The sequence below is a fragment of the Cebidichthys violaceus genome, unplaced genomic scaffold (genome assembly GCF_023349555.1).
Source record: "Cebidichthys violaceus isolate CVI_PGR_0920_01 unplaced genomic scaffold, fCebVio1.0.p SCAF_4, whole genome shotgun sequence".
Taxonomy (NCBI): Eukaryota; Metazoa; Chordata; class Actinopteri; order Perciformes; family Stichaeidae; genus Cebidichthys; species Cebidichthys violaceus.
The window spans coordinates 16,474,353-16,500,725 of record NW_027176594.1 but is presented as its reverse complement, the minus strand read 5'-3'; the positions used below and the strand labels follow the sequence as shown (position 1 = coordinate 16,500,725).

Below are 26,373 nucleotides of genomic sequence, written 5' to 3'. Positions count from 1 at the left end.
TAATGCGTGACCGCATATTTTCCCCATATCGAAATTGATGACTCTGTGCTTGCTCTGCAGGTGCTGCACACACCAATTTATCAGTTGTGGTCATGCACCATTGCACTGAGAAACAAATAGGAACCATTATGATGTTGATAGTCCAGGGCTCATTATGTCTCTCAACCCTTAAATGAACTTAGTTCTTTCTGCATCACGCTACAGTATCTAACTTACTCCATATTACACCACAAAACTGTGTAACTGTATACAATACTAGCCCTGATAACCTTGTTGGGTAACAAAAACATTTGACGGGACACTATAGTACAGCTAATGCAGGTTTAGTGACACATCCTCTAGCTGGACAAGGTTCATATTTCACATGTATTGATGAGTGCACACTTCTTATGATTTTATTTTATTTGACAAAAAAAAAACACAATTAGAGAGAGCAAGAATACTGTAAAATGTTTTGTAAATAATATGCTTTTGTGCAGAATTATTTAATCCTTTCAAAGATTGGGCTGGTGCAAACGACGGCTTTGCGATGTGTGCCGAACCCATCGGCGAGCGTAGATAAAACCACGTTCTGTCTTAAAGGGCCATTAGCCAAGAGAACAACAAAAGTTTACTGAGGGGTCAGACATAGAACATTTTTAGGAAAAGCCAGATATTTTACTACATGAATATCTGGCACCTCATCCAACTTCTTTTTTTTTAATGTGCTCTTCCTTATTTCCTTTTCTGTCTGCCTCAGGCAGCTTCTCGTGAGGAATAAAGCATGGTGAGGGACAGGAGGTTGATGAATGGCTGATAGCGTTGGTTTTAATGGTGCTCGGCTCAGTCTTTCCCCAGGCCTTGGAGTCTATTCAGGGCTAAAACTCCCCTCCCCTGCTTCCATTCCCAGTAAGAGGAGATTGAAAAGCCCTTAGTGCCTGGGTCTAGGATGACAAACCACACACACTCGTGCAACACACACACGCACACCGTCGCTCACACATCCCCTTGATGTACCTGTCTGTCTAGCCTTTCCCCCCCGCTCACTTTATTCAGCCAGAACTAACTGTTTTGGCCCGGCAGCCGGTAGAGGCTGACCTTCCTTAGACTTTCTACACATAGTCGGACAACTGAAGCCATATAAAGACCATGAAACTGCGTTTACTCTCCACTCTACCCTTCCCTCATGGTCAATTGCCATTGCTCTTGCACACACAAGACAAAATAACTGAATGGTTCAAAATGGCTGACAGAGAAATTTGTTTCTCCACAAGGACAACAAACCTTTTTTTTTTTAAATCACAGATATGTTGAAATGTTATATAAACACCGGTGTAATAATAATCTTGATAATAACTGCATTCTATTCAGGATTATCAGGCAACATTTACACAAAATCCAGATGTGAGCACTGCTGCAGTCTAAAGCGCGTGGTGGTAATGCAGCAAAAGATTACGCTACAACAGCTAACAGTTAGCGATAGCATTTAGCTGGCTAACAACTATCCATAAACTCACGCAAACCTGTGGATCTATTGCTTTCATGGACCACGAGCAAGTTTTATCATCTCATTCAGGTTCTCATCCACACTTCATCCTTATAAATCGTCCAGTGGTAAAAGTGATCACTAATCAGACTTGAGATTAGAGATTAATCTTGGCACTTCAATTAAATGATTGAAAAACACATTTTCCAAGTTCCATCCTGTGTCCTTGTGCTAAATGTTCATGTATCTAGTTACATGCTAAACATGTGTCAAAAGAATTGTTTTTATATTTCATTGTATTATTTTTAACCAAAATCCTTTTCCTCTTGTAAAATGAAAAAAATATTGTTGATGACTCATCTTGAACTAGGAGGTGGTTATGCTATTTTACCCAATTAATTGGGATGTGGGAATGATTACCTAACCCGTCCATCATATACAACCACACTTGACTGTTAGCTAGTGGGTAGCTAGCAGAGTGACATTAAGTAGAAGACATGTTTGGATTTCTTCTGCCAAAACTTTTTTTTTTTTTTACAAAATATGAATTGAACAACTATCTTCCTCCTCCTAATCTAACTACAAACGAGGGAGGTGTGTATGCAGGTCAACAGTCCTACAGTTATTTTTTATCCAATTAAATATCAGGGATTTGAACCCCCCTCGTTACTAAACCCCGTCCACATATTCAGTTTAATTTGGATAAAGGTCACATTACTTAAGCTAGAGACGCTTCAACTCCTGTTTCACTGGGATTTTAACTGTCTGTAGCTTTTGAGTAAGGAAAATACAATATTTAAAATATACAACTATTACCGAAACTGGGCCCGAATATTCAACGATCGGGTATTTGTTCATTGGGATTCTCATCCCTCCGGAACATACATAAAACAAAACCAAACCTTTTGGAAAATGCTTCTTATTCAACAATAAATAAAAATACAAACAACAATACAGTAGAATAACATAATCCTTAAAAACGAATGCATTTAATTAAACTGAAAGACACGCGTTGCAGCGCGATGCCGTCCATCTCAGCTGGGAAACGGGAAAATATCCTTTCCTTTCCAAGTCATGTCATTTATATTCCACCATTGATTATGTCGGAGCGCAAAAGGAAGTGTGCTGCTTTAATGACATGACTCTGTGCTGCCTACTAGCCGGGAAGGTCACAAGCTCCTTCGTTCACGGCAGTTCAAAATATGGTATTCGGGACAGTCCTACTAGTCTCATATCTCAATATTCAATTGATATCATTGATTATTTTATTCATCGTTTTATTCATGTTCGAGAACTGCTCCAATAGTAATGGTATGAAACCCCAACGTTACAAGGGAAGACGTACCAGCAGACACAGTCATGTAAGTTCACCAAGGATTGTGCTAAAGCAGCTAAAGAAGCATAAGCAGCAACTTGTCCTATTTGTATTACCGAGTCCCAGTTGTGTCACGCAGACCAATTAGAGGTGGAGATGTGAGTCAGAGCAACACCAGTAACGAAAGACAAAGTCGCCCATGTACCACAACTGCCCCCAGTACTTAAAATCTGAAACAATGGATGAAGGAAACCATTACCAAGTGTGTGGTGGTGGTGGTGTGTGTGTGTGTGTGTGTGTGTGTCTGTCTGTAAGGGGTTAGAAGTAAGGGTAGGGGTGATGAAATGCAGTAAAAATCTGGGAAGTTGCTAACAAGCGCATTGATTTTAGCTTAGAGGGGAACAACACAGAGACAAAGTGAGAAGGAGCCAGACGAAGAGCGAGAGGAAATAAGGTGAAGAGACACAAGGCAAGAGGGGAGGAGTGAGGAGAGGAGCCTTAAGCAGACAAAATGATGCAGACGGAGGATACCATTCATTTGCACGCTCTAGTTTTTAACAAAGAGACAAGCTGACGCTCTATCTCACACACGAAACACACACACACACGTATACAAAAAACATTTTCCACAACTGATTAATGTTAATGTGCTGCAGTTTGTCTTATAAAGGGATCTACCCAGAAGTCTCTTTAGGAGTTTCACACACCTCAGCAGCTTCTCTCGAATAAAGAGATCGAATACACCTTCCCTTCATAACTCAAAATTTTGATTTTTTTTTTAAGAGGAGACGCTTCTCCCCCGCACTTACAGCCAAGTGTATAATAATGTTTTGAGTCATCTGCTTCACAAGTTATCTTCCCCCCTAAACCTGCATAGTTTTTGTTGCACAGCAGAGTCAGAAGAAAGAGAAGAATATTTAAAGTTATGAAATGAAAATAAGAGAAAGCAGCGATGTAAGGAAAGTGAGAACGGCCTAATTGCCAAGAAGAAAGGAAAGCAAGATCAGGGTTTTGAAAAAAGATATGCGTGTGTGTGTGTTCCTATCTGCTTTGGGTAGGGATAATAAGGCAGCTCGTAGCCAGCCTGTGGGAGAGCAGCAGGTGAACCGAGGTCACCGACTCCAGCCTCTCTACAGGCTTCACTTTAATGATGGCAGAAAGGTGAGGGAGTCCGGTTGAAGGGAGAGAAAGAGAGAGAGAGAGAGAGAGAGAGAGAGAGAGAGAGAGAAGGAGGGGTTTATGGGCCACAGAGTCACACAGAGCGTGACTTTGACTTTTCATGGACTTAACAAAAAAGCCTCAGAAGAAAAAGAGGAGCCCAGCAACTCCCACAACTGCCCACAGATTCACATCTACTTGCTTCTTCTTGTATCTGCATCATATTCCTGCATGTGCTTCTGAGAGGAAACGCATGTTTTAGCCGGAGCTGTGCAGGGAGAATTGCTGCAGAGCATGTTGAGCCCACACCTCAAATTATTTAACAAGGTCAGAACACATTTAGTCCACTAATGTTGACAAACGGATGGAAGCAGCAGGAGACACTTTAAAAAAACAGAAAAGAGAATTAAGAAACCGATTAAAAGAATGTGAAGTGGCCACAAAGAGAGCTGAGAGCATGCACAAGACAGAGAGCAGAATATACTGTACAGAGAAAAACAAGTGTGCAACCGAGAGAGAATCTGAAGACCAATCCAATTTCATAAGGCATTACGTAACCCTAGTGGAGGGCTCTTTTTGCATTAATCTCCGGGGTTATGCAAGTCATTTACGGGCTAAATCGCTAGACTTACAGCAATGAGCTTATGATGCAAACTAGCTTTAGTTCTTTTACAGCACACAGTCACGTGCTGAAGTAGTACACGAACACACATGGATTCGTAAGCACATATGAAGCCACTCTCTTCCTGTGAAATGCACAGACAGACACGTCGGCAAGGCGGTGGAGAGGTCTGCTCAGCCGTTTATGAGTACTATGAGAGAGAGCTTGAAGTAACCGGGGGATTCACCGGGAAATACAGACTTAACCCGACTTAAAGCAACTGAGATTGCTTTCGTTATGTGAATGACTTCGATATTTTGACGTGCAAAAGGCGAAGCAGAACTGGGATTACTTATGTGCAGAAGCACATAAAAAAAGAGTTTTTTATGGCAAGGATGAAATTTGGAAGTGCAAAAGATTTGGGAACAGATGGGCCTTTATAGCAACTGTTAACTGTTACTAAGAGTGCTGTAAGAACTGATCACAGCCCTTGCAGATAACTGGACCATTATGTTGTCTACTAGTGACAAGGAAATGTCTGATGACACATCATCTTTTGTGATGAAACACATGATTAGAAAACAGCGGCATTAACTGTAGCAGTAATTCAGAACAATAGCACTGACTAATAACATTTCTATTGCAACTCATTCTGTATCAGCAGCTGTAACTCATAACAGCAGCATTAACCAACAATGGCAACCGGTTGCATTCAGAGGGGCAAAATGAGAGAGATCAACTGACCAGAGGATTAGGTTTAAATTGAGGTTGGTTTTAGGTTAGTCAGGGTTATGGCTCTTTTACACCCCAATGTGGTGACAATGCAGCACTTGAGGTGCTTTGAGCTGACCAATGGGGCACATAAGCGCTCCACATGCCCATCAAGTGCCCCTTGAAGTGCACTTTGGGACACTTGGACCAACTAGATCATCACCCGGGCACTCAAGTGCACAAAGGCCACTTTATCATCCTCCTTCTGCCTCAAATATACATTTTATGCAGCTTTTCTTTGGAATCACCACAGCAGCATGTTTATTTCAGGTGTAAATTAGCCTATAGAGTTTGGTTAAAATAAATAAAAAAAGAAAATGCAAGTTCAATTGGGCATACGCATGAGTAACGCAAACTATGACATTTCATTGTGACTTGCATTCTTTCTAATAGCCATCAGGGGGCAACTCCTCTGGTTGGTTGGTCCATTTCTAGTAAAATAGACGATACAGTATGCTTTAAGGTGTTGCCATCTTGTGATTGACAGGTCGCTACTGCAGCGCTGTCCGGTCTGGGAGTTGTCTGTGTTTTCGTCTAAGAACTGTGACCCTGTCATAGTGTGTTCATCAAAGTTAATTGAAACCGTTTTGGTCGCCTGCAAGTGTCTGACTGAACAACACAGAGATGCATTTTTCTGTAGTTCTCAAAACAACACCAGAACTGAAAACCCTTCAAACATGTCAACGTACGATTGCTGTAGACGTCGTGTCTGTTCAGTCCCGCTTTCCAATTATTGGCTCATCTCAGGGACAAAAGACACTGGGTGCTTTCTGATTCCCTACTCCTTCTCTATCATTTACTGTTTCTGAGGTGTCGATTGGCTGTAACTTTGTGTCTTTCCACCTCCGACCCCAAAAGTCCCAAAGTCTGATCTCCATGGCAACTGAGACGTTACCTTCAGTTGGGGGGAGATTGTGAGACTTGGACCTCAAGTTGGAGGAAGAGATGGAGAGGGAGTGCACGAGAGACTTACATTTACAAAAAATAACAAAAGTAACTTAGGAGAAGTAACAAACAAATCATTATCTATAGATGACGAGCATTAAAGTCAACCTTCAGTTACCCTTCAATTAACCTTTGTTCATGTTCATAAATAATCCAATAACATCTGATAAATTGAACATTTGAGCAGTTTTCAACAAGAACTACCAGTACCCTTGATCCGATTTAGAACCAGTCTGTACGATGTATTGTCCAACCACATTGGTCGGAAGTGTTTATAGTTATAGCTACACTGGAAGGTGGTGTGTAAAGCCAGTTGTTATAGAGAAAGGGTAGGCGCCATACTGGATAGATATGGGTGATGACTGTCCACATTTTCTGGGAGGCAATCATAAAGTTTCACTTGGTTGTTAACGTGAAAAGTGCCACATATAGTCGTAAAACAAATCAGATCGGCGGTTTCGGAAAGTTACAGACACAGCACCTGTCTGTAGAACGCCATGGATGGATTCTAGATGAAACCCTTAAAATACATAAGGGTTCTCTGTAGAACGCCCGGGCTGGGTTTTAGATGAAACCATTGGAATATAAAAGGGTTCTTGGTACAACCCCCCAGATGGATTCTGGTTAACAGACTTTGAAGATGAAAAGCTTCTGGATAAAACCTCCACAGAGGGTTCTGTCTCCATAGAACATCTTCTTTTCAGGGGTTCTATGTGGAACCGTTTTAAAAGGTTTCACCAGAAACCAAAATGAAGCCAATGAACCCTAAAATGGTTCTAGTGAGCATCTTTATTTCTATAAGTGTACTGTCACAGTCCACATGGCGTGTCCAGAGTGTGCTACACGGCAAAATGCCATATCTTCCTCTCCTGTGCCGCATTATTAAATGTTTCAGTATTACGGAACCTTCAATATTTCTCTTTACAGTAGTGATAGGATTAGGCACAAAGGTGCTGACCATCTGCACCCTTGAGTCTGTAATGGAGAGCAGACGGAGCCCCGTCTCTCCTCCTTCTCACACTAATACATTTCAGGTGCCTTGCCAATCTAATTGGCACCAATTTCAGCTTCATTTCCATCAAGCTGCTCGGTTAGGCTACATTGTGAAGAGTGCACACTCAGCAGCGACGGGTAGATGCAAAAAACCTGTATTGAATTAACTTGGGTTCGTGTGCTGGTGTGTGTGTGTGTGTGTGTGTGTGTGTGTGTGTGTGTGTGTGTGTGTGTGTGTGGGCAGGTGAATGGTGCAAGTGAAACTTCTGCTCTGTGCAGAAATGAAGGACAGTGCAAGATCCAAAACAAAGGGATGGAAATCATCAGGGAGCCTTCAAAAAAAAAGAACTGTTATTTGCATATTTGAATAACACAAGTCCCCGCCCAAACTGCACAGATGCCAACTCAGCGTTTTGCTGTTCTACCCCCTGCTTCTCCATTCACATTTTCTCATCAGTCCATCATCCTGCACAGTGACAGCCTTGAGACGAATCACAGAAAAGAGATATTATAAATGAATGATTTCCCATATCAATATGACATGCAGGACACAACATCAGTATGACATACAGGCCAAAAGAGAGCACAAATAACACATTAGAATTCAGTGTAGTAGAGGCTTCACACACATAAGTATATCGCCTCCCAGTTGAATCAATAGAAGTTGTTTTTGTCCATATGTTCTGGTTCATTTTTCCCTCTCAGGCTTTGTCTTTGGGCCACAGTATGTTAGTGAGTCTCTGTGTGCTTTGATCATGGATCTCTACTGAATAAGGTCCAGCCACCTCATAGCAGCACTGACTGGAAACTACAAATCAGGGTGTACGTTATACACAGTAACACAACCCTAGACCAAATCATCCCCTCGGTGGCCAATTACAGCTGCCTCCTGCTTCCTCCTCAGACAACTCCAACTCTCAGATGTGGCCATGAGAACAATGTATCACAGACACACACACACACGCACACACACACGCACACACACACACACACACACACACACACACACACACACACACACACACACAAACCATTGGGAAGTTGTGGAATTGTGGACCCTGGGAACTTTTTGTTCAGTTTTGTTTCTAATGCTGGTCAGTCTTACCCCCAAGAACAGTGATGACATGTTTCCAAAGCTATATCTGGACTCAACTTCCATCTTTTGGGCAATTTGTGTCTGCGTGCCTGGTTTCCCATTTGTCTCGGTCGGCCTGCTTGTCCAGATTGCCATTGCCATTTGTCTGTATTTTTATCCGTATGTCAAGCCACATCTTTGTGTGTCGTTGCAAGCACATTATTTGGGACAGGAGGAAGTGCAGTATGTCCACAAAAATGGGCAATACTGGGAACAAGTGAGAGGAAGTAGGTAGAGAATTATCTTGAAACTATACAGGTGAGCTGTAAGAGACAGAGTTGTATGGTAAGGAATCTGAACTGAAATAGGACTGTAGTGTACCTTTTTGAAGTCGCACTAAGAGTGTTTTGAAGGAATTATTTACCAAATATAATAAGTTATATATATTTATGTTATAATTGTTTTTCAGTCAGTATGTCTCTTTCTGTCGATCACACCAGCAGACAATACATCAACATCAGCCATCTGTGTGGAAATAATGCGTTTGTTGATTTGCATCAGAGTGGCAGTTTGTGCGAAAAGTTAATTGTGTTTTATCACCATAGGCTCCTCTTTTCCTGTTCGTTTACTGATAGCATGCTGATAGAATTGCATTTGCTTAATGTGAATATAAAGTAAATGTGTGAAAGAAACAACATTCAAATGCATCACATTGTTTTGTGTTGAGAGAATACTAAAATACTAAATGAAAAGGAAATCCATACTCATGCTTTTCAAGTCACAAATCACTTTGTAGTTGTGTGTGTAGCTTTGTGGCAGGAAATGCGGTGGATAAATATACATTTGAACTACAAAGTGTGACAGAACAAATGAGTATCTTACAGATCAGTACGCCACAAATAGCTAAAAACAGTCGTAGTAGCATCTGCTCACCCAGAATTGATGAAATGTTTGCTGTAAGGTTTTCTAAACATTCGCCAAAGATCAATAAAGACACCACATATTTGTGGGGGACACGAAAGGCGAAGGAGAGACTTATATTTTTATAATACAACTCCATGACAGCCAAACTGCATTACCACCTTTGTTCAACTGTAACTCTTTTTTTTCTCTTCCTGAAGGCAGGGACCAAGGGAAATGAAAGGTGTGAGAACAAAAAGTTGACACGCCAACCATATAAAAAAAAAAAAACGATTGGACACACTGCATAACCCTTTTTCTGTTCCACTTTACTGCAGCAAACCATGTGGAAAGATCGACATCAGGAGGCAAAGTTGACGTCGCCATTTCTCACACCAGTGTATTTTAAGGACCGAGTCAGGATCCGAGAGCAGTTTGACGAAAGATTAGACTGCTTCCCCGAGTAATCCAGAGCTCAAAGGTATTTTTCCTTACCCGAAGCCATTCCATGCGGGCGAGGTGGATGAAATAATTCATCATGCTGGTATGTTAGATTACGCTTCACAGTCACCTAAAACACGTCGCCGCCCATGTCGTGAGAAAGAGCGGTTTCAAAACGAAGGTCCAGAGACACCACAGTGACACGCACGGCCTAAAAAACTGTCCCGCCATCCATTTCAAGTCTGGCAACTGAGCTCGGCCTTGTGGATGTCACCCTGCCATCTGTAAACCCATTTTTAAAAAAAGAATAAAATCCCTCTAGATTGTCATACTCTCCCCTGCTCCCTGCAGGTGTTATACGTCTATAAAATGACTGCCGAAGGCTGGGGGGTCAATACAATACTTCTTCTGTGATTTGTGAGTGTTGTCGCAGGCAGCGCACAGTGGAAGGAGAGTACGGCGGGGTCTCTGTAGGCATCATTATATTGATCTATACTCCATACCCGTGTCATTGCAGTGATCAACGATGGCAGAGAGACAAAGACTACTGGCCCAATCAAGGCTGAACAAAGACGTCGCCCGTCTGCAGCATGATTCAGTTGTCTTCTCAGACTCATACCTATTCAATATTCTACAGTTCGACGTCAGTCATCCGTCTTCGCGGGAGCCTGACAACCTGTGTGATTTATTCAGTCTCGACCATGAAGTAGATATTGCATAGACTGGATGAAGCAAGCCGTAGGGATCTCGCCCAACAGGGTTGATTTACATCCATCCATCCACCCGTCTGTGTGTGTGGGTGTGTGTGTGTGTGTGTCTGTTGGCTCTGTAGCTGTATCCGTCAGCAGAAACATGCAAGCGCGCTGACGCAGGGGATAAAAAGACACACGCCGACGCAGTCGCACTTACAGGAAGCTGTGGAGTGCGTCGATACGGGATCAATGCAGCATCAAATAAATCAACAGGACCTTAGGGCCCTCATGCATAATCTGAAGTGGGGAAGTGGTGTAATTACAGCGCAATGCACTCTTAAACATTTCGACTCCAATATGAGTACGTACAAGAGCGCATTGGTAACAGGAGGGTTGTAAAACGTCATTGGTTTGTAGTCACAGCTGTCATCAGATTCATTTTTTAGCAGACATTTTGCATCCTAATGAAAATGTGAAAGCTGTGACCGGACACGATTATTGATTAGAGTTATTACAGTTAGATAAACAAGAAATGGCCATTCCGTTTACTTTTAGCCTTGACCCTGCCAATCAATAATCTCTTTTCAAAGCAAACACGTTGCCTTGTCTGGATAATCCCTATATCGACGCAACCTTCTCTTAATACCAGTTTAGATTCAGAAGAAAAACACTGGATGACTGGGTCCAGTCCAGTAGAAATGGGGTTAACACACCGCACACATCATCAGCTGCAAAAAAAACAACAACCGCTGACAAGCGCAGTTAGCTCACCCCTGCAGCTCCTTGACGGACATGGAGATCTTGAGGTTGTGTCCCAAAACGTGGAGCGCAGTGAGGATGTCGGCCCACTGGACCATCTCTCCCAGAGGACCCCCCTTCAGCACTTTGGGGCTGAAGACATCTCCAGACTCCTCGGTTAGGAAGCCTACGTGGACCAGGATCTGAAGGAGGACAGGGACACAACGTGGCAGAGAGATTAGATGAAAGTCTGCGTGGAGAAGAACGTTGGCCAGGTGTTGACGACATATTCAAGATCATTCAGATATGAACTACTTTCTCTAGAAGTAAAAACAAAAGTGACTGCGCCTGAAGTTTTACATCAGCTAAATGTATGGTAAGTAAGTAAAAGTTGAACTTCAGTAAGAGGTTGGTCTATAAACTGTGATGGATTTTTACAACTGATTGTCATTTGACCTTTTACGACTCATTTTGGGCAATGTCACAAATCTCATGTATTAACTTTGTGAGTACATGTACATTATTACCGATGGAAATGATGATCAAAAGGAGTTGCAATAAACCAAAATGATCCCTTGTGGTCAACAGGCATTTATTTAAAAAGGCATGAATATGTTTCTGAATAATTCCCTCTACATTAAACAAACCATTTAGTGACATTAACAACAATTCTCACTATAAAATTGACTAATTGTCAATGATGTCCTGCAGCTAAGTAGGCTGGACTTTGTTTCTTAAGTCCTCAGTTTCACATCTTGCATTGTAAAGTGGCAGCTCTGAACTCAAAGATTAAATGCAAAAGTCCGGAGTAAAATATCCAAGGAAGCTAGAATTCAATTGATTTATTTTCCATTCCTCATTATTTACCACAATGTGCATCTATTGAAGTTCATGGTGGTGCAGTAACTTATACACACCCAATGCACAATGTCATCAAGTACATTAAATTTAATCTGATTTATATTATATCATTTATGCATGTGTGCGTACTGTACTGTATAAAGCTAAGCTCCTTGAAAGTTAAGCCTCTGCAGTGCAAACTGTTTTAATGAGTTTGAGGATTAAAATCATTCGAATTTCAGACTCTTCCCACAGAAAATTATGGAAAATTAAAAGCAATTCTTTGAAATCCCCAAATGAATTATCGCATCATGCTCCAATGGAACAACATGCGCGTGTTCGAAATCCATCCTTATGGACAACTCATTTCACATGCACTGTACGCCTATACAGATAACTGCTGTGACAAATTCCCAGGCACCCAATGGGAATCCCTTTTGTGCCAAAAAACATCGTACAACACAAGTGAAGGAATTATCACAGTGTATACTATTGTATACCTTTGCACTTACAGGCTGCAGTCCCGTCATGCGTGTCCACCTAGCTGCTGCATAATTAGTGCAACCCACCGAGAAATGAGCAACACGTTGCCTTTCACAGCGGATTAGACGCAGCTGTGTCCAAACGCTGCTCTGCTGGGTAATCCTGATTAGCCAGCGCAGCATGAACACCTTCATGCAACATACGTAATGAGTAGAAGGCCAACTGTGCGAAGTTTGCCAGAAAGTTTTGACGCCTATTGCTCACTACGTCTCTCTCTCTCTCTCTCTGTCTCTCTCTCTCACTCTCTGTCTGTCTCTTTCTCTGTCTCTCTCTCTGTCTGTCTCTCTCTCTCTGTCTCTCTCTCTGTCTCTCTCTCTCTCTCTGTTTGTATCTAAGTGCATGTGGGTCCTGTGTTTGTACCCTCGCAGCTTTGAACTGTAATGATTAAAAGCCTTCAAGAGCTTTTCAGAAGCATGCCTCTTCTCTTTTAATACTCTCTTCTTGTCTCCATAAGGCAACATGAGCCACAATGCTGTTTGAAGGTTACCGCACGAGCACACAACAAACAAACGTGAGCACCGCACTTACACACCACGCATTCTAAAAAAAACCTGGATATTTTATATTTACTCCTTTAATATAGATATAAACATATATAGTGATGGAAGATTCTTTTGTAATATAGCTGTAAACATCCAGTCCAACTGCTCAAGTCATCCCACTAATGTTAACATGTACAAAATGTGTGGACACTGGTGTGTACTCGGCAGAATCAAGCTCCAGTGAGACTCCAGCTGGCGTGAAAAATCCCCTGATTTAATAAGCCTGCTCTATTAACTTCTGCTTCATAAAAAAAAAAAAAAAAGAAGATAAGTGAAATTTAATTACAGTTTGGGTGGCAGATGGCAAGAGTGAGAATTTGCGGCGCCAGTACTGCGCACTCTCTTGGCTTGGTGGCGGGTCGGCGGCGGTGCTGGTGAGAGCGTGTCACGCAAACACTGACAGCCGCACGAAGATGGAGACAGAGGGAGGCGAATCTCACATACTGGCAACAGCACAAGAAACACTGCTAAATAAATATGAGAAATATCACGCCGTGGCAGCAGAGCTGTGGATTGGATTCTAGAAACCTGGCATCCACACACAAATGAAAAGTTAATGGGGAGAGAGGTAAGGGTGCTTAACAAAACCTGGCAACTTGCACCTGGGATCTAGACTGCTGAGGGGGGATTTCACTCTCTGTGTAATAGGCAGTATTTATCTCCATTTGCAAATGTTAATTCCCCTGTATGGGAACCGGATTAGAGAGGAGCTCAATGGCACACATCAGAGCAAACGCTGGAGAAGTAACCTTTACATCACAGAGTAGGAATCAAGAGCTAGAACGGAGAGCGGAGGGAAACCAGTGCGGGTGGGTTCGCACTGTGTTTCGTCACGCAGATCGCCAGCGACACGATCGCTCATACTCGCTCAAGAATGAAGATGAACGGGTGGGAGGTCGTCAACTGAAGCTAAAGCTGCACTTCCTCATAAACTCCTGTATCGCGGCCAGCTGCCTCCCTCAGGAACCTGATCTCACACGAGAGAGCGGAGCTCTTTATGCAGCAGACTTATGGCGCTCCCAGATGGTGCGTGTCTGAGTGTGTGTGCGCCGATGGGTGTTGAATTAAGTTTGCTTGTTTGTTTGCCTGCATTTGTCTCACACTGACATACATCAGTTGAACTCTGTGTTTGCGTGTGATCGCCGTGGAAGCTCGTTCCTCCGCCGTGAGCTTGGGGGATTCTCAAACTGTTCTGAAGCTACTCTCTACCGTTACCGTCCCGTGGGGATCGAGCACAAAGGCCTGCCGAACCCGCTGAGACGGGCGGAGAGGTACCATACCTCCGCATGTTCATGCACCACCCCTCTCGCAAAACTTTTAAGCCACAAATCAAGGTCTTTTCACAACACCGTCCCTGTTCTGAATGCGATTGTTTGATTATATAACGAATAAGATAAGCTGTGTCTTGTCTTTCATGTGCTGATGCTAGGAACGTTTCATGCAATATGCAAAATCCTTGGAAAGTCCTTGGCGTGACAGATATTAAGGCAGGAGAGTAGAAGTGGCTCTCAAGTATGTGGTCCCACTTGTTCTTCCCCACTCACCACTAACTGGCTAACGACAGAGGAATGCTAATGCTCGTCTCAGCATCTGTTAGCACAAGACATTGCTTGAATGCATGTGTGTTTGAGTGTGTGTGACCCGGTTTACTCGTGCTCTGTGGCCCCTATGAAGGTTGCAGCTGTCCGATAGAAGGCCGCGGGTGGCAACGCAAGCTGGCGCTGCATCGCTACCCTACCCTTAATTTCACCTTCTCCGTCATCCTCCGTTTTAACACTCTACAGACTTGCTTTCCCCTCTTTATTTCTCCTCACGTCTTTCCTCCTCTACTTTTACTTTTTCTTAACCCTCCCCACCCCTCCTACTCCCCACTTCCCCTTCCATATCCCATTAGTCGCTTACTCTGTCTGCACTTCATCAGTCAGAGGTCAATTAACTCTCAAGAGGGCAGACACGGGGAGAGGGGGAAATTAACAGTTTGGCAAATGCTGACAAACACACTAAATGTGCGCGCTCACGAAGTAGCAGCAGATGCACACGAAGTCGCTTTCTGAGACACTTTAACCGGCTGCTGACAGGCAGCGACGGCGCTGCAACAGAATAAGGTCAGCGTCCTTGAATCTGCGCTGCCGTCTCTTAAAAGCTTCTTCGTCGTGCCGTGGCTTAGCTGAATATGTTCGCTATGATGTCTAGAAAAAAAAAAAAAAAAGGAGAGCCGCAATTTGCTCGACACAAATTATTCCATCAGCTATGTTTGAATGGCTGAATGGGTTGACCCGGGCTTTTGATTGAGTTTGATAACGCCACAAACGTACCTGCTTTGAAAGTGAAGTGCAGCGAAAAGGTTGATTGTATTCTCTCTGAGCTCCACGATCACAGAGGAAATAGGCAGATTAATCACAAAATAAGAGATTTCCTAGAATATTTAAGGCAGGCTTCTGCTTCATTCAATGCGGCAGCCTCCATATCAAATCTCTCAAACGTCTACCTCTCAAATATTTTGGACCGTGCGACTTGACTTCAAAATTACATTTCTCAAAGTTTTCACGGTCACTCTTCTGCACACACACACACACACACACACACACACACACACACACACACACACACACACACACACAGGCACACACAGGCACACACAGACACACAGCTCCCCGTCTCCCGTCCTTGCGTCTGCCACTGAGAGTTCAAAAGAATCATCCTGCTTTTTCTCTCCCTCTCGATCCTTTTCTCCCTGCACGCTTGCCTCTCCACTCTGCTAATTTATTCTTTTTCTGAGTAAACATCCACTCTGCTCACAATCAAAGAGAAAGCCAAACAAGGAAACAGAACTGAACCAACAGAAACCCCGTTGGAATTGTAAAGACTGCACACTCAAGCAGAATGCTAAAGTTGCCACTGGAAGCGAGGGATTCTGTCAAAGACAAAGGTTAGGCGAGTGCAGGGCCGCAGTCAATTCCCATCAGACAATGTTTTTACCGAGGTCAGAGTTAATTAAAATCAAACAGTGTACTCCTTCTCAATTTTAAAAGTGAGTGCTTTTTTTTTTTTTTTTTCAAAGTCAAAATGAACATAAATCTTCTCACGTGTGAAGAGGGAAACAGTTGAGAAATGGTAAATTGAACTGGTACAGACTGAGATTTCATTTTCAAATAAAGTGAGATTCTGCCTCCGGCCTTTAGTGCAACGATATCCAATTATCAGTCAAGCACACACACAGACACAGACACAGACACACACACACACACACACACACACACACACACACACACACACACACACACACACACACACACATTTTTCTTCCCATTTGTAATTATTGTGATAAACAGCTTTTGACAGGGAAGGCTAACTCTCACAAACACCAGGACATCCACTGTTCAGATAGCTGCGGCACGTCGTAAAGCTACATAGACTGTTACAGCAGCCATGATGGAGGATAACAAAACCCCTCAGTGCACCGCAAGAGAGGGACACATCAATCTCGGAGACAGGGGACTATTTCCACCCTTGTTAGCTTATTGTAGACAGAGATGGGGGCAAAGAGAGACATTTTGGGGAGAAGGAGCAGGATATGTTGCTAAATCTGCCCCTTTAGATTAACTCATTCATTCGTCATTGTTTTCTTAATGAAGGGATTATGAGCCTACTTGGAGCAGGGTGAAAAATGTAATAGGTAAGTATTAGGCTCGTGTAGTGAAAGATTACATGCGGAAAATACGTTTTTGAAGACTTCCAAAGTTTTTATTCCATATTGCTTTCGTTGACATTTAGAGAAGCCTTTAAACTTCTCCCTTATTTTCATATCTTTAACCAAATTTTTAATGAAAAACCCAGCATCCACAGGCACCTCGGCCTTCAAGTCTTTTGTTCCTTACACACCTCGTGACACTCCATCCACCTCCATCGATCATTTCCTAATCCATATTCTAAAATACCTTCCCCACTACCATTTATCCACCTCTTGTCCATCATTTGTTTTAAATCATATTCTTCTCACTCCGGCTCTGGCGCACGCTCGTCATTTCATCATAATCCCAATAGTTTGTAATCATCATTTCTCACCTTTTAAACCCTCTCTCTCATCTATTCCGGCATCTCCCACACTAAGCCCCTGGCACACATGGCTAAACCAGCAGGAAGAAGTCCATGCTGCAAAGCTTCGGCGACAACCAAAATGAGGTTCAACAATCTAACAGTATGATAACACGATACATTCGTATTTTAAAGTATGCAGCTTTGAGAACTATCTTTGAACAGTTAAATAAAGACACCAGTTAGTTCCGGAAGAAAAATTCAGAGTGTAATGGATGACAACCTATCATTACCTCCTCTATTATTTTACTCCTACCACCATTCGAAGTGAGAACCCTCAAGACGCATCTGAAAAAGGCCTTTTATTCCCATCTGCTTGAGTGGAAAACAGTGCTTGCCATCCCTTGGATCTTTGAATTCAAATGCTTTTAGCTAACCTTGAACCCTCCATTTAACTGTTAGACATGTATAGATCTCTTTGAGTCTTGTACTGCTACCTACTTTACTGTGCTTTTGTTGCTGTAGCTTTTTTGAAATAGACTATCACTGTTGTGCATTGGTGTCACACCCTTCAAGCTCTCGACCTCTTTCTTATCGCAAAGTCTTTCTCAGCTGCACTTTGCATTAAAGTTTCTGATCACATCTGAAAGAATAAACACTTCCTCTATCATCAATTGATCGCCCTTTTTTTTTCTCACCTTCTTCTGGTCCCTCCATCGTTGCTCCAGCGTGGCATCCAGGCGGTTGGCGGCCGTCGCCCACTGCTGGGCGAGGCGGCGGATTCGGCGCTTCATGAAGCTGAGGGACTCCTTCCCTGCCCCGACCTGGTCCAGCAGCACAGAGAGGTCAGTGCGGAAGGCAGCCTGGGAAGGTAATGGATTGAAAGTGAAATGAGGGATGGAAAGAAGTGAAGAGAAAGCGTGAGAAAGTAGTAATCAGGCAGAAAGAGTTCCACAGTTGATTGAAACTTTTTCAGCAGCACTATGGCTGTTAATCTCAAGCTTTTAGCTACACTAGTGGCCTAACTCTAGGTATGGCAGTGTCAGTGGGTCCACCACTTTGGTCCAGACTGAAATATGTCAACAGCTACAGGATGGATTCCAATAAAATGTGGCTGCAGATATCTGTGGTTCCCAGTGGATAAATCCCATTGAATTTGATGAACCCCTGACTTTTCTTCCACCGCCACCAGCAGGTGGACATTCTTGGTTCAGAGTGAAACGTCTCGATAACTGCTGGATGGGTTACCCTGTGATTTGGTGCAGACATCCATTGGCTTTTTTGATTATCTGATGTTTCACATCTAGTGCCATCATCAGTACAGAATGTCATTGGTTTTCTTTAGCCATTAGCATGGCTGTAGAGTTTGACTTTCATCTTTTATTGACTAGCTCGGGTAGGTAGAAGACCAGCAAGAGTAAATTGGATTAAAAAAAGTATCCAACAGAACAACCCACCCCAGTGATGCCAGCTCTTTTCCAATGAAAGTAGCAGCAGAATTAGCTCCAAAGGTTGCTAAATGTAGCGCGAAAGTCGCTAAGTCGGCAGCCCCTCCCTTCATGGCTCCCTCCAAAGCCACTACCTCCACAATATATCATAATGTACGTAAACAACCAACATGGCTATTGTTGGTTCATTAGCTAGCAGATTGTTGAAGACTCCGGAGACACACAAAGAGTGCGTCCGATCGTGTAATTTGTCCCAACAGGCTAATCACAGACCTGCGACAGCCAGGGATACCGGATTGTTTTTCTTTTTTTCAACAGAGATTTATTGATTGCTGTCGGGATGTAAAGAAAATGTCAAACAATATAACAAAAATGTTTCCAAAATACATTATCCACCCTAGTTTTACAACACACTGCACAGCAAGTAAAAGAAAATAAAAGATGTGTGTCATGTTCGGGTTTAAGAACACCAGTGGATGTAACCTGTGCATATAAACCTTCAACTTGTGTGTTGGTAATTCTGTATTCTCTGCAAATGCAGGGAAACACGCACTGATAGCTTTTATTTTTAAAGAACAAACTATTTTGCAACATGATGCAGTATTTTCCCTGTCAGCGTTAATATTTTACGTATGACAGAATCCTCAGAGAACCGCGTTCACTTAGCCATTTGTTTTACTACAGTATTTAGAGGCTGGCTTTAGTTTCCCCTGTCAAAGAAAAGTTACAACAGCATGCATTTTCTAACTAATGCTCTAAACACTCAATGCTGTTCTCCTCTGAGAACAACCTTGGCTCAGCCTTGTTTGTGTGCGAGATACAGGAAGACTGTAATCCGCAGTCCAGTAATTTGGGTCACAGGGTAAGATGGAGATATCAGTCTTCATTTACAGTGACATTTTGCAATACCTCCTGAAAAATTCACTGCTGCCAAAAATAAAGTGCAAAAAAGCGAGGTTAACCCATACACACAAGTACATAGTGTGCACATATCACTTTAATAACAACTTTCGTGATTGCGCCGCGTTCCCAAACACACTGTAGAAAGCTGACCACACTGTAACTGGGAACTATTTCCTTTCTATTTCCACTTTCCTTAATCCATTTAATGTGGATGTTCATTAAATGATCGCTGTGAAGGCCCAGAAGACACCTTCACTTGTACTTATGGTGAGGAACAAAGTATATTTTCCTTTCCTTTATAAAAGCCAGCAAAGGGAATTAAAATGTTATGACTTTCACTGCTCAAATTATGATAGTAAGAGATATACATATTACTAGGTGTGAGTACGTTTTTGTGGGTGTGACCCTACATAATGCTCACACTAGTGTTGATTAGTTTGTCTGTTTCAAGGAGGGATGCGCGATATATATCAGGCCGATAAATTAGTGGCCGATAATGGAAAATGTTAATTATTATGTATTATTCAGACAATTAAATTGTTGTCGATAAAATATCGGCCAATAATATGTCGTTGAATTGCTTCTACGTGGTCCGATTCAGCAGGTGGCGGTATTCACCTTTAAAGTTGTCATACAGGAGTACATAGCTTATGGACTTCTTTCTAAAATGCATAAATGTGAAATTACCTGTTATCTTATCGCTTTTTGGTTATCCGTATCGCGCATACTTTAATTCAAGTATTATTCCACAATTTCAAAGTCAATGTTGAGGAAAATAGAGGGTGGAGGAAAACGATGAGGAGGATCAGGCCGGTTTTAATTAGCAGAGAGGGTCAGATGAAGGTTAACTTTTATGTAGTGATGAGGGCAGACTGCTCCGATTACTGAAGTCTTTTGAACAGAAGGACTGTTAGCACTCCTATTCTCCCTCTTTTGATTGGTACTGTGGACATGTGAATGACAACTTAATGACCCCCATTCATCGCTCTCTTCATTTGTCATTTTCTGTCTTTCTTGTTATCGCAGGCTCCCGAAAGCTGGAAATAAAAAAAGAAGGCAACAATTTGGGACTAATAATAGAGTGAGAAAAATATTTTCTGATGGTATTTGATAAAAAAAACATTTTTTTTACAAAAATGTCGTATTTGTCAATTCCAGCGGCTAAATAAAAACAACATTGCTTCGACAAAAAGTCTTTTCTTTTCCTCACTCTGTTCTCTACTCCCTCGACTTTACAGTCCATCTTTTACAGGACTAAAGATTAGAGTTTCCATTTCTCTAAAAAAACATGAAGCAAGAAAATTAACATTTAAGGTCACTGATTACTGAACAGAGGTTTATTTAGGCGCCAACAGCACAGGAAAGTGTAACAAAAGGGGTTTCTAAGAAGGGCAAGATTCTACATGATGGTAACATGTTTTATTCATGTCATGATTGTTTCTTTTACTTCACACTACTCATTTGGTTGGTCTACAATGAAAAACCTGTACTGTTTTTTAAAACCCAGAATGCACTGGAAAAACTTCCACAGTCAATGCAGCATCCACAAATCATCACCAGTGGCCTAAAGAGGACAGTAGTTACATTCTTTCTTAAATACATGACAGCTAAATGAGAAAACTATGAACAGGGTGAAATACAACAAAGGCTACTGCTAATAATCAGCCCTCATTTCTAAACTCACAGTATTGTATTAAACCTAAAGGAACTGTTGCCTTGATTCCCCATTGATTTGCATGACTGTAGTATTTCCACATAACCTCTGTTAACTGAGCACGCTTGGAAAGTCTGAGCTAGTTAGTATATTTTATGTGGCATTTTTCATCAAACGGAGATGAAAGGTGAGGTGTCCGTGAAAGTAATAGCCACAGATGGAGAGACCAATATTCTGCTAACAGAGCAGCAGGTCCTCCGCTGTCTTGGCAACAGATCCAACATTATATTTAAACAGGACTAAATACAGTTTGTATTATTTCCCCTGAAAGATGCTACCGCTGAGTAGGTTTAAATGATTAACTTGTGGTCATAACATTACAGTAATAGGCGTTGTTTATGGCGTTAAGCTGTGTTTATGTGGCCTATGTAAGTAGTTGCTAGCTGCTGCTTTCGTAGTAAATGTAAGCGGTATTGTTAGTTGCTACGTTGAGGTGGTGAGCCAAGCAAAATCACTTGTGTATTTACTGTACATCTTTACTGTCAACCGGTAGCCTTCACCCACTGTGTATAGGGCTGGGTATCGGTCCAAAATAATCCTGTACCAAGTACGATTGCATTTGATCCTTACCTAGATCTAGACAAAAAATGACTGTTTGTTTGGTTGTTGCTCACAGTCAATCACCACAAGTGATACAACCCATTCACACGGCTCCAACAGTGCTAACAACTTCGGTATGAGTTTAAGAGACCCGGCCCTAACTGTGCATGTGCGTTCCTCAATATACCTGTATGTCTGTCTGACAGATTTGTTCCTCTCACCTGTCTCTTGGGGGCCTTTGGCTGCAGTACATACTGGGTAGGGGGGCTGCTGTGGTTCCTCCAGGCCAGCGGGGGGCAGAACCATTCCACCTCGCTGAGGTAGACAAGGAAGGAGCAGTCTGAACCGTCCACGCCGTAGAAGGCGTAGCAGGGGTCCGATGTCCAACGTGCACGCATCCACTGGACGGTACCAATAAAATCATATAAAGGGATTATAAACTATTTTCTTTAACAGTGGTTACAAATCCCCAGGGATGTGTACGGAGGATTTACTACTGTACTGCAAGGAAAATGCAAAACTCAGCAAGAAAAAAAGCTACATAACTATATTATATTTACAGCTATTTTTGCTCTAATTACCTTAAATTTGTCTCTATTGTGTCTTTCCTCATCACGCCATGTGACACCTCCCACTAAAAGGATAGTTTTAGCAAATTTTTTTTTTTTAGCAAAAGTAGCAATTCTCAGAGGTAAAATAGGTCGAGCATGTGTCTTAAAACTTTATTTTGGTTGTCACATCCCTGTTAATAGCACTTGCTGTACCACCATGCCTCAAAATAACAGATGGACACTCACATCTACTTTCCCAGGGCACTCAGGAAAGCGGGGGTCTCGTGGTACTTCACACTGGCTTGACGTCCCGTCTCTCACTGCTGAAAAGACACAGTGAGTGAAATTTAAACATTGGTAATAAAACACGTTTTTTAAATATCAAGCTAAATGAAAAATCCATATATAACTCCTGTGAGTGAGATGTTTTGCTTCACCCACAATCACAATTAGTCTAGGCTTAGCTCTCTTAAGTCAGTCGGCTTTTAATATTATTTGAAATAACTATTCCAACAGCAAGCAACCAGTGAAAAATCATCCATCCGCTCGTTTAGCAGCATATGGTGCACGTCAAAGGCTCTTTAAAAGAAATGCACGTTTTTCTTCTTTAATCAAATCATTTTCACAAAGTGACTGCAGACATGACCTCGTCTGACCCACAGGCTCAACCCCTCAGAACCGCCAGGTTACAGTGTACATTAACGGCTTTGTTGCACTCGCCTGTGAACATTTTTATGGCGATCCTCGCTTCCTCCATCATCATTAACATCATTGCTTCGAGCGTATGCCATATGCGCCGTCGGTGCCCATAAATCCCCGCGGTTTCCCCTTTCGCAACATCGCATTCGTGTCTGCTCTACTGCAGTGCACACTATTCACGGGGCCTGACACACACACACACACACACACACACACACACACACACACACACACACACACGCCCCGTCCTCCCACTGCTGCCAACCATCCTAGGGTTACGCTCGCAAATCCGTCTGCTCACTTAGGCTACACTCACTGCATTAATTGCTCCACTGACTTAGTTAACTGCTCCTCTGCTGCCGATGTGAGGAAAAAAAGGGAAGAGAGTGACAGAGATAGAGGGGACTGAAATTATGTCGTTCAAAAAGAAAACAAATCCAGGTTCAATTTTTCATTGTTTTTCTGTCTTTCAATCCCCCTCCCCCCTCCCCTTTTTTTTTTCTCTCTCTCTGGGCCAACACATTTGCCTTCTCTCTTAGGTTCTGTTCGTTTCCATTTGCCTAATGAAAAAGAGACATTTCTCCACATAAGTCTTCCCCGGGGCTTCTCTCCAATCGACTGCAAACACACACACACACACACACACACACACACACACTGAGACACACACCGCTTTCAAATATGATTACAATAGCAACCGCGGTAGGAACAATTGGAAACGTGGTCAACTAACTAGATAAAAACTTGACTGCTGTCCCTGCAAGACAGAAAATAAAAGCCTCGTCAGTGCTTGAGGGGAAGGATATTCTAATCACGTCCTCTTCTCTCTCTCTCTCTCTCTCTCTCTCTCTCTCTCTCTCTCTCTCTCTCTCTCTCTCTCCTGTCGTTCCCTTTTGCACATGCCTGACCACGAGATAAATAAACCGCCACTGAGCCGTATGATAATAAAGTCTGCCGGCAGTGTTTCAATTCATCTGTGATTAGAGAAAGCAGCAGTGTTTTCATTTTGCCGTGTGCCGTCGTCCCTGCAGATGCAGTGGGGAAAAACAAAAGGAGATGTAACGCTCATTTATTCTCATGTAAAGAGTTGGACAATTACCCTCAAGAGAAAAAGTGAGGGAGGAGAATAAGGAGGAAAGAATGATCATAATGTGGGCTGTATTATTTCTGTGTGCAAAACTTAGGTTTTGATTAAAAAATGTGCAAGAGCAAGACAAGAGAAAACAACGGGGGGGTTGGATGGAAGCAATAAAGCAATGATGAGACATACAGAGATGACCACAGTGTCCCACATGTAAAACAGAACAGTGCTGCTGAGATGACTGGACTACTCACATTTATCCGTCTTACTTTCATAAAAAATGAAATCAATCTGCTATCTAGCTGTAAGCTTTCCTGGTTTTAACTTATGTTGAGCTAGAAAATAAATGCTACAAAAGGTTTAACTCTCTGAACTCAGTGTTTTCAGAATGTTTTTGGGTTGATGTTTTTGATAACCTTAAAGAGTAACTAAACCCCAAACCAGTTTTCGCAGCTGAAAGCCAATGTATATGGGTTTACAGAGTCCAAAATGTCTACTTTTTTTTAGGGAACCAGTGCGATGCTATCTTCAAGGGTTGGCCTACAAAAGTCATCCCAGCTATTTAGTGTTGTTTATGGATTCAGGTCGAAATCTTGACATTTTAGTGCAACGTTTTTGAATTCTCCATATTGTGTTATAAATAGCCCCTATCATGAAAGGTAAATTAACAACAGTAAAGTTTGGCTAAAGTAACATAGACAAAGCCCAGCAGTTCATGAAGTGCATTTTATGTTCTGTAACTGTAGCATGGACGCATGGTGGAATTAGCAAGCCAGCTAGCTAACAAGCTAGCAGCTAAATGAGTAAAATGGGATAAAAAAAACCTAATAAAACGTAATGCTTCATCCACACATTCTTGTCACAGCGTGGGAAAGCACATTGCTATCACCAGATAATTAGACATTAACACTGCTAACCAGGTTTTGTAATGTGCTGATAGCTTAATTTCAAGTCCACAGAAAAGAGGGAATAGGCTTATTCTAATGCTACACAGTGGTTACAGAGAACGAGCCAACGATGGACGCAACTGGGCGAGTCTTAGCTATTAGCTAGCTACAAATTAAATTACATGTGTGTCCCTCTTACACACTCTACTTTGTATTCTCTTCTATTCTGTTGGGAGTAACAGCAACAATAGAAGTTTAGCTCCAACACAAGCTGACAGCTGTGCATGAGTCCAGCTGCGCTTCAAGTTACAACATTGCTGAAGAATAACACTTAATGTAACTTTGTCCTTTGCGGTGATGTTCTTAAGTTTACGGTACACAATGCACAGCATTGCACTAGTTGTACCTCACTTTCAAGTAGTAGTAGTTAGTATTGTGTTTCATTCTTCGCTGTTTTGGGGCAATTGCTAATATTACTTTCTTATTCCAGATGTGTGTACTTGTGTAAGCACTTCAGGTTGGTGCTGTGTAGTATTGTGAACTGTTTATTGCTAATACCATACTGTTTATGCTGTCACTAATATTCGGTGTCTGCCATGTGCGGACTTTGTCATTTTGTGTTGCATGTTGCTTTTAATGTGTTTAGTGCTGATCTATAGCACACAGAGTCTGTCAGATTAGATGCTCTATGTATGTCTTACACCGCCTTAGAGTCACGCAGTCATGACACTCGCTTCTTTTTTCAAACGTTATGCTTCCTAAATCATGTCTTATGTATACATAATGTAAAGTAAAGTGAGGTGGTAAAGGCATTTCGCACCGATGATGATGATGATGATGATGATGATGATGATGATGATTGGTACCGTACCTCTTCCTTGCAACATGCTGTTTTGCAGTATTTGCTCCACCCTGGTGGCCATGTTGGAGACATTCTGAGCGATAGCTTGGATCCTCTCCACCAGGCCGGCTGGTTGAAACCTGCGCACACACACAACAACACACAACCGTAGAGTGAAGGGGGGACAAAGGCGTGCAGAAATGAGAGGGACCCTTGCACTGTTGTCACATAATGGAAACTCAATTTAGCTAAAAAGTCGAACTCGTCACTTATTCCCACCTTTTAGCTGCGTCTCATTGTTGTCTCCACTTTTCGCTTTTTTTTTCTTTCTCTCCCTTCCCCTCCCTTGCCTCTCCTTCTCTGCTTCCCCTACCTTCCCTTTTTACATCTCGACAGATGTAGAAGTGTTAGTGGGAGATGCAAATTGTTAGACACTTGGTTGGAGCGTGAAATAGAAAAAGACCTGCGCTGTTAATACCACTTCCTCTGCAGGGCGAGAGACTTCCCGTTCACATAATAAGATGGCTGGGAAATGTGTGTGTATGTGTTGGTTGTTTGTGTCCGTGTGTGCGCACTCATTGTAGTTCTGCATATTTCCGAAGCATCTGACTGCATGATTGCACATCACACAAAGCCAAAGCTGCGTATCCGCACA

The 26,373-nt window shown here is 42.4% G+C and overlaps 1 protein-coding gene across 1 annotated transcript in view; it reads right to left on the bottom strand.

Moving 5' to 3' along the window:
* Positions 1-26,373, bottom strand: part of LOC137885351 (alpha-1,6-mannosylglycoprotein 6-beta-N-acetylglucosaminyltransferase B-like) — a 106,968-nt gene that overhangs the window by 36,786 nt on the left and 43,809 nt on the right. The window contains exons 4-8 of the mRNA XM_068727576.1: positions 25,749-25,858; positions 22,457-22,533; positions 21,881-22,060; positions 17,753-17,917; positions 11,128-11,297 (exon numbers count right to left, since the gene is read on the bottom strand). Coding sequence (XP_068583677.1) covers positions 11,128-11,297; positions 17,753-17,917; positions 21,881-22,060; positions 22,457-22,533; positions 25,749-25,858 — 702 coding nt within the window. The remainder of the gene's footprint in view (positions 1-11,127; positions 11,298-17,752; positions 17,918-21,880; positions 22,061-22,456; positions 22,534-25,748; positions 25,859-26,373) is intronic.